Source organism: Glycine soja, chromosome 3 (genome assembly GCF_004193775.1).
Source record: "Glycine soja cultivar W05 chromosome 3, ASM419377v2, whole genome shotgun sequence".
In the NCBI taxonomy this organism is placed as follows: domain Eukaryota; kingdom Viridiplantae; phylum Streptophyta; class Magnoliopsida; order Fabales; family Fabaceae; genus Glycine; species Glycine soja.
Genome location: NC_041004.1, coordinates 37741939 through 37752466, shown reverse-complemented (window position 1 = coordinate 37752466; position 10528 = coordinate 37741939). Strand labels below are relative to the sequence as shown.

The following is a 10528-nucleotide window of genomic DNA, read 5'->3' as shown; positions in this document are numbered from 1 at the left end:
CTATTATGAAACTCAAAGATAAAAAAAAAATACTCATTATGATTGACCTAATAATAAAAAAATTTAAAATAATTTACATGAGATTCAAAGTTTAAACCTGGACGTCCTCATTTTATACTAAACAACAGTTTTCACTCTCACGATAGAAAACCTTTCTACCATTATGAAATCAAACAAAATTCATTTCCAGATAAAATTCTGAATCTTATCATGTTGATTTGAAATACAATTAGTGACATATTATGATGACAATAAATTTAGTCATGTTACTTGTCAGAAATTTATTTTAGTATATTAAAAAAAAGAAATTGAAAATATGATAAAAAAAATTCCCTCAAAATGAGTAGTTTAGGCAAGTAAGTCTCAGCGTGAGTCGAGGGTGTTCACCACAGTTTACACTCACGAGAGTACCCATTTTCTCTTCTCAATTTCTCAAGGTACCTATTTATCTTCTCATTACTCACCCTTTCTGCTTTTCTTCATCCACATCGCATTTCTGCGTCAATTTCTCTTCTCTTAAACCCATTCATACCTTCATCATACATCTTTTTAGGGTTTTCAATCTGATTTCCTCTTTTAAAGTAGCACACGCCCTCGATCTGAATGTATGTGTTAATTTTCATACTCGTGTTTATGATTGTTGATATTTCTATGCGTCGCTCTCTGTTTCTGATGTTTCCAATGTTATTTTCCGGTTTGGAGTTCATTTCTTTCTGGATCGGTTATCATTGGGTCTTACCGCAGAATCGGTTCGGCGTATTTCTACTTGTTATTAGTACCACCACTGTTTCCAGCAATTCTGTTTTTTATCAATGGAAAAATGTTTAATGAGGTGTTTTAGAAAATTATCACCGATAAGCCCACTGAGGCATATATGTTGTGTCTGTGTTCTGAAAGCATTATTTTATTTGGAAGCTTAATCTCGTGTTTTTGGACTAGTTTTCTATCTAAACGATCGTGTTTTGAGAGGTTAAAAATGTTTTCTTTTTCTGTTTTGTTTGAGTGGTAATTGGTTGTAGTCTACAATGTTGTGATGTGGCTCTATCTTCTGACATGATTAATGGGTGGTGTTAATGTTTTGTTAGTGTGCCGAGAAAATCATGGTGGACGCAGCAGAACGTAGATACTTGGAGGATGATGATTCATCTCTCATGAAAACTATCAAGGGCGCAACAACTGGTTTAGTGGCTGGAACTATCTGGGGTACTGTAGTTGCCACCTGGTATGATGTCCCCCGTGTCGAGAGAAATGTTGCTCTTCCAGGGCTGATTAGGACTATCAGGATGATGGGCAACTATGGTTTGACCTTTGCTGCCATAGGAGGAGTCTACATAGGTGTAGAGCAGTTGGTGCAGAACTATAGGATGAAGAGGGATTTAGTCAATGGAGCTGTTGGCGGATTTGTTGCAGGTGCAACTATTCTGGGTTACAGAGGTATAGCCCTTTCCTCTAATAAATATTTATGTTTGGGAATTTGCATTTTTTAAATTTTAATATCTGGATTCTGAAATGTTGCTACGGTTATTGAGCTACTGATTTGTTGTTGATGATGGTGAAAACAGTTCAATACGTGCTATGTCTATTTTCTCCTATAATATAATTAAAATATGGTAATTGAGCAGCATCACATGAACAAGGACTTGATCCACTTTCTGAAAATTAGTCCATTTTGAACATTTTTCTTCTTTTTGACATGATTGTGTCTTTGTGCTAGATGCATTGGCACTTTTGATGTCTTGCAGGGAAGCCAATCTATTATTGGCTCTTCTTTGGCTTGCAAGAATTGATCTTCTTGTGGTTGTATGTGTGTGTTTATGTGTTTATGGAGGGACAGGTATCTGTGGCCAACCCTTTCTTCAATATCCCTTATGCCAGTCTTATGTCATTTTTAGGTTGTCACAGAAAGCTTGTTCTTTTGTTGGTTTGTGCTTTTTCACTGTCACTCAGGGATCCTTATATTGGGAGGTTTATTGTCCCACAAAAGAAGCTATGAATTATACCTTCCGGATTGCTTTCATTCTATTGTGCATGGTTCATTGGTTGGTGGTAGCATAATGTTTTATGGGAGCATGAAATGGAATTCTGTAAGAACTAGGAGGTTATAAGTTGTAACCCATGCTATAGGTTGCAGATTCACTTTGCATTTTACCCCCATGTTATACAAAAACAACAAAGCCTTATCCCACTAGGTGAGGTTGGCTAAATGGATGAAACAAAGCCATTCGACATGGTTAAAAACCAAAGCTTTAGGAATAATATATACCCCCATGTTATAGTAGGAGCTTAATGTTGTGTAGGGCAGGAAAAAGCCGACAAGAGAATAAAATCAATGTAGTAGAGCTGAAAATGTTACTTTAGGTAAGTGAACATTTTAGACAAAATAGAATTAGGAATGAGTGCTTCGGACAAAAGGTTGGGGTCACACATATTGTAGTAAAGATGGTAGAATCTTGCCTTAGGTTGTCTAAGCATGTTTGGACTGGAGAAGACCTGTATACACCCTGATAAGAAGAGTAGATCAGATGGAGGGTAGTCTAGTTGCTAGAGGCAAAGGTATACCTAGAAAAACTATAGGTGAATCAATTAAGAAGGACTTAGGGGCAGTAATTTGTCTATAGATATAATTTATGATGGAACATCATGGAGTCATTTAATCTATATAGCCAATCCCACCCAGTAGGAAAAAGGCTTGGTTGTTGTTGCTGTATTCAAATATTGAAAATCATTTTTTTCTTGCTATAAGTTTTAAGAAGTACTTTATTTATATTATTATTATGCATTCATGGATAAACTCCCCCTAAAATTTTCTGCTTTTTCTGTGTTTCTGTATACACTGTTGCTGGTTTCTTCAGTTATTGGTGCAAAGCAGCACCATATTGTGTAAGTGCATCACATTGGATTTAGCTCACTCGGTGAATGTTTTAGTTAAACAATGTGTGTCTGAAATTTTCAGAAGGAACAATCTTGGTAATAGATGGTTCTAACTACCACTTGCCGTTTCTTCTTGGCTACTGACTGTGTATTAAAATATTAATAATTCTATAATGTAACTAATTTTTTTTATAGTTACTGTCCCATTTACTTGCTGCAAAAAGGATACGTTCAAGTTTCTGTTATTGGTATTGAGATTTTTTGTGGAAATCCTTTACTTCAAGTTCTGACTTCTTTATTACTTGTGTTGGATTATTTGTTCCATTTTTCAGAGGGTTTTGGACAGAAATGGAATGGAGGGTTAAACTTTCATTCTTGAAGTTTTATAACGCATAAAAATGAATAAAGGGTGATTGGAACGTTTTGTTAGAATCTATTATTTTGTTCCTCTCATTCTAGAAATTTCTTAAATCAGAAAATATTTACTTGAGATGAAAGATTTATCCTTCCTTTCCTTTCACTTCAAAACCCTCCTAGCTAACTCCCAAGCATACTCTAAATATTTGTTAGTTTCTTATCATCATTATTGACTTATAGTGCAAGCTTTAAGTTTCTTACGAGTCTCTCCATTTGTCTGCCTATACAGGGGATCGTTTTAATTTTGGTCCTGGTTGACCATTTTGACATTTTGTACATGGAATACTCCATGATTTGCAACCTTTTGCATTTTTGCTTGTTGTCAGTTGCAATGTGTCTAATTTAAACATGGTTCCTGAGGATGATGCTCAACCCTTCCTTTATAACCTTCTTAAGAAGTATGCTAAGTTACCTTTCTGGATCTGATTAATTACGAAAACCAGGATTACTAACTTTATAATCCAAAATAAGTACCCTGGATCTGCTGTTTTTCTAGCAAGCTTTATGTTTTGTTCATTCTATTGTAGGAAGGAGCATCAAAACTGCACTTTCTGCTGGATCAGCATTGGCATTCACATCTGCATTCCTTGATTTCGGTGATCAGACATTAAAACATGATGCTGGGAAGGAGTATGCGGCTTACACCACAAAGAAAAGACCCAGTACTGATGCATAATTGTTAATGTATGCACTTTTAAGATCGAAGACATTTCAAGTTGATAGGAAAGAGTGGATCACTCTTTTGTTGACCCAGTTGTTTGTTTTGAGTTGGAATTACATACTCGGCTATCTTTCCATATTTTTCTTTTGTTAAGTTGCTGGTGCTGAACTGGTTAAATTCCAATAAATGTGCTATTGTGGGTTAATCTATATTACATAAGTTCTCCATAACCGTATATTACTCAATAGTTGATGTTCTTCCTTGGATGGAGTGAATGAAATTTGTAAGATTTTGTTATATTATTATTCTATTGGACGTCATTTGTCTTAAGTAGTCGTTTGTGTGTTATTTGTCTTTAGTTTTTAAGGGGATACTTGTTTTAAGGTAAATCACTACATTCAAAAAATGGCATTTTTAAGAATACTATGATCAAATGTTATTGAATAAATTCATGAAATTTTTTTTCAAGTTTTGATATTGGTAGGAATATTCTTATAAATTTAAACAACAAGTGGAAAATGTGAGAGTGAAAAGGGAATTTACTGGTTAGATTTGGGTAATATAGCAATTTAACGTTTTTATAGAAAAGCAATACACTCACCTTCGAGCTTTAGCTTATTAGCATCACGAGTCGATTTTAAGCACGAAATATCTGATAAGCTTAACAAAAAAGAATTTGTTTAGTTTAGAAAAATATTTTTAACTCTTTATAAATAATTATAAAAGTATTTTTTTACTTTATTTATTAATTATTATTTTATTTTTTGATTTTTTATATAAACCTTTATAAACAAGAAGTATTTTTTTTTTCAAATTAAACATGCTTTAAGAGACTCCATTCTAACTCGAAGGACTATTAATACTATATGAGGGAATGCGTAGAAATTTAATTTTGATTTTCTATTATTTTTTTACTATATAGTAATAATTGGATAAAAATTAATAAATTTTATTATTATAATGAATCAAAATTTAACCTTGATCTACTATCAATAACCTTTTTTTACTCTATTATACAGCAGAAATTAAAGTCGTTAAAATCTTACCTGTATATTTACTTACGTTGCACCGCGCCCATATAGACAACCCTAATATTTAAAGTTTATTACCTTTTTTTGTCTTATATTGTGGCTGAAATTAATGGTTCAGTGACTATAACTATTTGCTTCAGTTTATTTAGAAACAAAATTACTACTTTTTTAATTTTCAAAACCAAATTTCAAATTAAACTTCAAATATACACAAGATGTTGTAGTTAGTGAGCTACACAGCTGTTACTGTTAGCCTTTACCAACTGTTATAGTACGTATTAGAGGGTATAATGTGTATGTATCCTTGATGAAGTTATAGAATATTCCAAGGCTTAAGATTAGAGAAGCACATGTGTCTTGGATCATAGATATTTTCCACGTGGCAGAACACAATTGCTGATCCAAAATTTCATGGCCCACTAAATTTAAGTGAGTTCAGCTTTGAAAGGCCACTTCACCACCGGGACAGATAACAGTGTCAAACAATCTCATACAATGGCAGGAACTGCTTTCTCCACCTCCTGTCTTTCCTCTTCTAGGTAACTTACTCGTCTCCTCATGTTTCATTTTTAGTGATAAGCATAACATATCCTTAAACAAGTAACTCTATTTTATCTTGAGGTATTTAAAATTTTATATTCTGCCTTACAAATTAACCATGTTGGTGAAAACAATAGTGAAGGAAATTTGAGTTAATGTTTGAAAAACTATGTATGTGGACATGGTTGTGAGGGAATTAAGGTTGTGTTTTCAGCAACTTAGGGACATGTTGGTTGGTATTAAAAACTCACAATGCAAGGGCCGTGCCAGGGAAACTACTACCTGGAAATGGAAGGAGAAGAATGGCATTAATAAAAGCAGAAGTGAAGTATGTGAACGCTGAAAAAGCTAAGGAACTTGTGGAAGCTGATGGATATACGGTTCTTGATGTGCGGGACAAAAATCAGTTTGAGCGAGCTCACATCAAATCTTGTTCTCATGTGCCTCTTTTTGTTGAAAACAAAGACAATGATCCCGGTATGGAGTTTCTCCTTCCCAAAGATTTTATGTGTGTGCATGTTTTCGGCTTCGGTTTTGTTACTTTGTCGTCACATTCACTTTCTGTAGGTACTATTATAAAAAGGCAGCTGCACAATAATTTTTCTGGGTTGTTCTATGGGTTACCATTCACTAAGCCAAATCCTGAATTTGTACAATCTGTTAAGAGCCAGTTTCCCCCTGAAAGTAAACTCTTGGTTGTATGTCAGGAAGGACTGAGGTTAGTTTATGATTTCCTACACAATTTGATTGCTAATTATTTATACAAAATGTCTAAGGTCATGGTGACAGGAAACTAGCATTGATATATTTAGGTCCTTAACACCTTGGAACATGGGAGACCCCAACTATGATTTAGTTCATTTGTTCCTTACTTATGATTGGCTTCCAAAATTACATACGTCAAATATGACTGTTATATAATCACTATTTACAGTCTAAAATCTAAATGTTTGATGAAAAAGAACCAGGAGGAGATGTAGCTTTGGTTTGAATATTCAATGCTAATTGGTCACTTCCTGTTAATAAAAAATGTCAATTGGTCACTTAGAAGTGACTGAAGAGATGGCAGTGCTGTTCTATGAGGGTATTAGCTTAGAAGAAGTACTAAAAACACGTACTTGAGAGAGTTTTGAAGATTAGCTTGGAAATAAAAACTCATTCAAAACTGTTGATGATATAAAAACATCTTAATAGCTCAATTTTAGGATGATTTGGTTTTTAACAAATAGAAACACCATAACTACTTCTGGCAATTTTAGGATGCATATATAGTCCATGCGGATTAAACGTTGATCTGAAGTGTACTTGTTTTAAGGAAGATGAAGGTTCCTGTGTCTTGAATATGAAGGAAAGATCAATTTTTGTAAGTAATGACAACTATCAATCCCAATTATGCTACATTGTTTTAGGACCTAAACCATTCCTATTAAATAATGGAAAAGAAAGTTAATGAAAATAATTCTTAGCCGGAGGTAGTTTTGTTTAGATATAATCCTTTACTGATAATTTTATTGTAAAAAGCTTCTCAGTTATGTTAGCCAGAGAATTGTACAAGAATTTTTTCTATTAGCTTATACAGCTATATATTATAATCCAACTTTAAAGCCACAAACTATAAAGTAATTGTATTTTTATGAATTGTGGAGAGAGGGGTAAAACGTACAAGATATCCCAATGGCACTGTTCCATTCTGGGACAATCTAAGAAATTTATGCTCATCCCCGTAGTTCCATGGCCTATTTCAACCTTTTATGACATTGTAGGCCATCGAAGGTGGTCTTTATCTCAACTTAGTCAAATATATGAATAGGTTCCATACTTCAACATTCTGCATAAATGCTTTTAAGTATCAAACTGCCAAGGTCTCACCTGTGCTGTAACTACGTATACAAAGAAGATGAGAGTCCATCATCCGATATTTTAAAAGCCTTCCATGTAAGAGAATTTCATGGCTACTTCATTAAATGGGAGATTGAATGATGCCATAGAAAAGATTATATGCATGAGAAAGTATGCAATATTATGCATCATCAATTTTAGTCTCCCTGTGATTTAAAATTTCACATTCAAGCCACTAGGATCGGGCTACTGCGAGGGCCTTGGGTAGTTTTCATGGGGTTCAAACCTCGATGCCAACATTGTACCCAAAAGAAAAAAAGACTTATCTTCTGCTTGAGACTAGACAAAGTTACCGGAATATATAATTTACTAACAAGGACAAGCATTATGTGTGTTTGGGGATTCTTAGCAAGTACAGTCAATGACTTTTGGATGATACTTTGCTGGTAACAAGAGTGAATTGTTCTGCTAAATCCTTTCCGAACCAGCATAATATTCTGCATAAATCTTTAATAATGTTAAAAGTTGATTATAGCAAATTATAATAGTCATTTACATGTGGGGACAAAAAGATGCACCAAATTCCTATAAATTTGGATGGCTTGAATTTTCACTATACTTGCATTGAGTTTTAATAACCTAATATAAGAATTTGAGATTTTCTTTCTTTGTTAAGGTCTGCTGCAGCAGCAAGTAAGTTAGAAGCAGCTGGTTTCGAAAATATAGCATGCATAACATCTGGCCTTCAAACTGTAAAACCAGGTTTAGTAATTATTTGACCTTTTTTTTAGAAGTTAACTTATCTTTTTAGGATAACAAATTAAACTATTTCTACTCTGTAGGAACTTTTGATTCTGTTGGGTCCACCGAGTTGGAGAATGCTGGCAAAGCTGGCTTGGTGACAATCCAAGGAAAAATCTCAACTGTGTTGGGAACTATTCTTGTTTGTAAGTTTTTTTTTCTTTACATCTTTGTATTACTATTTTTTATGTTCGTATTGATTTTTTTTTTAAATGAAATTTTTCAGGTGCATATTTATTCATTACCTTCTTTCCCGACCAAGCAGAGAAGCTATTCCAATTGGTCCCTACAGGCTAAGCCTAATAAATCCATTGTAGTCTTTCTTGATTTTGTTCTTCGTGACTCATTATGCATTTATGCATGTAGCATAATTAAGGAACGTGTGATTAGAATTGAGGTAAAAAAAAAACATGAAATGTGAATAAAGTAATGTAAGAGTTAGTAATGTGAGTATATGGCTATGATGCTCAAGAAACCAAGTGGTTTATACCACCGGTAGTGTTCTCCATCAAGCAAGACGTATACCCATTGTTTAAGATACCAATTTTTTCAAATGTAATTTTCCTTTGAAGATGGTTTTTTCCCCTTTTTTCCTTCTTGCATCAAAGAAAACTGCACTGTGATTCATAATAGTTTGATTCTGATGCTTATGATATGATGCTTTATATGTACATCATGTCTAACAGATTTTGTAACGAGAGTTAAGTGTCAGAACACTTCCAGTTGGAGTTGCTTCCAAGATTCTTAAACTTAAGAGCCAGTCCCTATTATATATACTTTCATCATTGGAACCAGATGAAATAGAAGTTACATCTAAGAACAATTCAAACATCCAAGATTTTTGCATAAATACTTTTAGGGCTATGCTGCCAAGGTCTAACCTCTGTGACTACTTACACAAAAAAAACTTAGATTCCAACATCCAAGATTTGAACAGCATTATATGCATGAAATTTCAAGAATTTAGATTGAGAAAGGAGAGCTTCACTTAAACTCATTTTACTTAAGCAGATCACCTGAATGGAAGGGAGTTTATGTGATAATATGCATCGTCAATTTTGGCCCCACTGTTATTTTAATTTCGTATTCGAGCCACTCGGTTTAGCTAGTGGTGAGAACCTTGGGTAGTTTTCTTGATTTGAACCTCATTACCAAGAGAAAAAAGAAACATATTCTGCTTCGGAAACTAGATAGGGTTACCTGATTAATTTATTAACAAGGACAAGCATTATGTGAGTTTGAGGATAGTTAGCAAATCCGGGCCATATCTAGATAAGCTTCAACTGAAACACTTAGGAAGAGTAAGATTAAAAAAATCCAATAAAAGTTGAAGTACATAAATTTATTTTAACTTGTGTATAAGTACTTATCACAATCGATGAGTTTTGATGATAGTTACCCGGTAACAAGAGTGAATTGAGCTGCTAAATGCCTTCTAAACCAGCACTGTATTCTGAATAAATTATGTTAGTCATCACCTCAAGGAGACAAGGACTTGAAGATGTCTTGCATGTGGGGTCAAAAAGATGCATCAAAATCCTATAAATTTGCATGACTTGAATTGTCACTGTTCTTGCATTGAGTTTTAATAGCCAAATCTATGGGTTTGAGACCTTCTTTCTTCTTTGTAGGTCTGCTGCAGCAGAAAATAAGTTAGAAGAAGCTGGTTTCTTAAATATAGCCTGGATAACATCTGACCTTTTAATTGTAAAACCAGGTTTTGTATTCTTTGCCTTAATTTTAGAAGTAAAACGCATCTTAGTATAAGAAATGAAAATGATTCCATTACATAGAGACCAAAGTTTTAAAAAACGGTCGCCACCATAATTTGGGCCAGTTTTTTAATTATCTACGACCACAATTGGGACCGCATGGGTCACATTTGTCTGCGATTTATTGCAATATCAACAAATGCAATGAAATCGTAACACGACTGAGACCGATATTTAAAACCTAGGTAGAGACATTTGATTCTGTTGGGTCCATTCACGGAGTTGCAGAATGCTTCCAAAGCTGGTTTGCTGACAATCCAAGGAAAAATTTCATTATAATCTTTCCTGATTTTGTTCTTCCCCACTCATTATGCATGTAGCATAATAAAGGAACGTATGATTAGAATTGAGGAACAAAAAGGCAAGGAATATGAAGTAAGTGAAAAAAGAGTTGAGTATGGTTTATAAGGAACGAAATTGTTTATCCCAGCAGTAGTAGTATTCTCCGTTAAGCAAGGCGTATGTCTATTTCCGATGTTCAAGATACCAGTTATTTCGAATATACGTTATTAGGTCATTGCTGGTGTAGTTTTCCTTTGAAGATAGCTCCTTTTTTTCTTTCTTGGTTTCCTTCTTGTATTAAAGGAAGGTGAACT

The 10528-nt window shown here is 33.9% G+C and overlaps 2 protein-coding genes across 5 annotated transcripts; both read left to right on the top strand.

Moving 5' to 3' along the window:
• Window positions 1-296: 296 nt before the first annotated feature.
• LOC114406762 (outer envelope pore protein 16-3, chloroplastic/mitochondrial-like) lies at window positions 297-4249 on the top strand. 4 transcript variants are annotated; one of them, XM_028369566.1, is made up of 4 exons: window positions 351-437; window positions 554-605; window positions 1086-1434; window positions 3816-4179. In XM_028369566.1, the coding sequence occupies exons 3-4, from the start codon at window positions 1101-1103 to the stop codon at window positions 3962-3964; spliced, it is 483 nt and encodes a 160-aa protein (XP_028225367.1). In that variant the 5' UTR covers window positions 351-437; window positions 554-605; window positions 1086-1100; the 3' UTR covers window positions 3965-4179. The 4 variants fall into 4 exon arrangements, with proteins under 4 accessions (XP_028225366.1, XP_028225367.1, XP_028225369.1 ...); XM_028369567.1 differs by lacking the exon at window positions 351-437 and adding an exon at window positions 703-749 and having other exon boundaries at window positions 500-605; XM_028369565.1 differs by lacking the exon at window positions 554-605 and having other exon boundaries at window positions 297-437; window positions 3816-4249.
• A 1191-nt stretch (window positions 4250-5440) lies between these two features.
• LOC114406761 (rhodanese-like domain-containing protein 9, chloroplastic) lies at window positions 5441-8885 on the top strand. The gene is made up of 6 exons (XM_028369564.1): window positions 5441-5519; window positions 5735-5997; window positions 6088-6238; window positions 8036-8121; window positions 8202-8306; window positions 8387-8885. Exons 1-6 carry the CDS (start codon window positions 5476-5478, stop codon window positions 8455-8457), a joined length of 720 nt encoding a protein of 239 aa, XP_028225365.1. The 5' UTR covers window positions 5441-5475; the 3' UTR covers window positions 8458-8885.
• The last annotated feature ends 1643 nt before the right edge of the window (window positions 8886-10528 follow it).

Excerpts from the sequence above, each read along its gene's own strand:
- LOC114406762 (XM_028369565.1), top strand. The coding sequence starts at position 1,101 with ATGGTGGACGCAGCAGAACGTAGATACTTGGAGGATGATGATTCATCT. Across the intron at positions 1,435-3,815 it reads AACTATTCTGGGTTACAGAG|GAAGGAGCATCAAAACTGCA; the intron begins GTATAGCCCTTT and ends ATTCTATTGTAG.
- LOC114406761 (XM_028369564.1), top strand. The coding sequence starts at position 5,476 with ATGGCAGGAACTGCTTTCTCCACCTCCTGTCTTTCCTCTTCTAG. Across the intron at positions 6,239-8,035 it reads GTATGTCAGGAAGGACTGAG|GTCTGCTGCAGCAGCAAGTA; the intron begins GTTAGTTTATGA and ends TTCTTTGTTAAG. Across the intron at positions 8,307-8,386 it reads GTTGGGAACTATTCTTGTTT|GTGCATATTTATTCATTACC; the intron begins GTAAGTTTTTTT and ends GAAATTTTTCAG.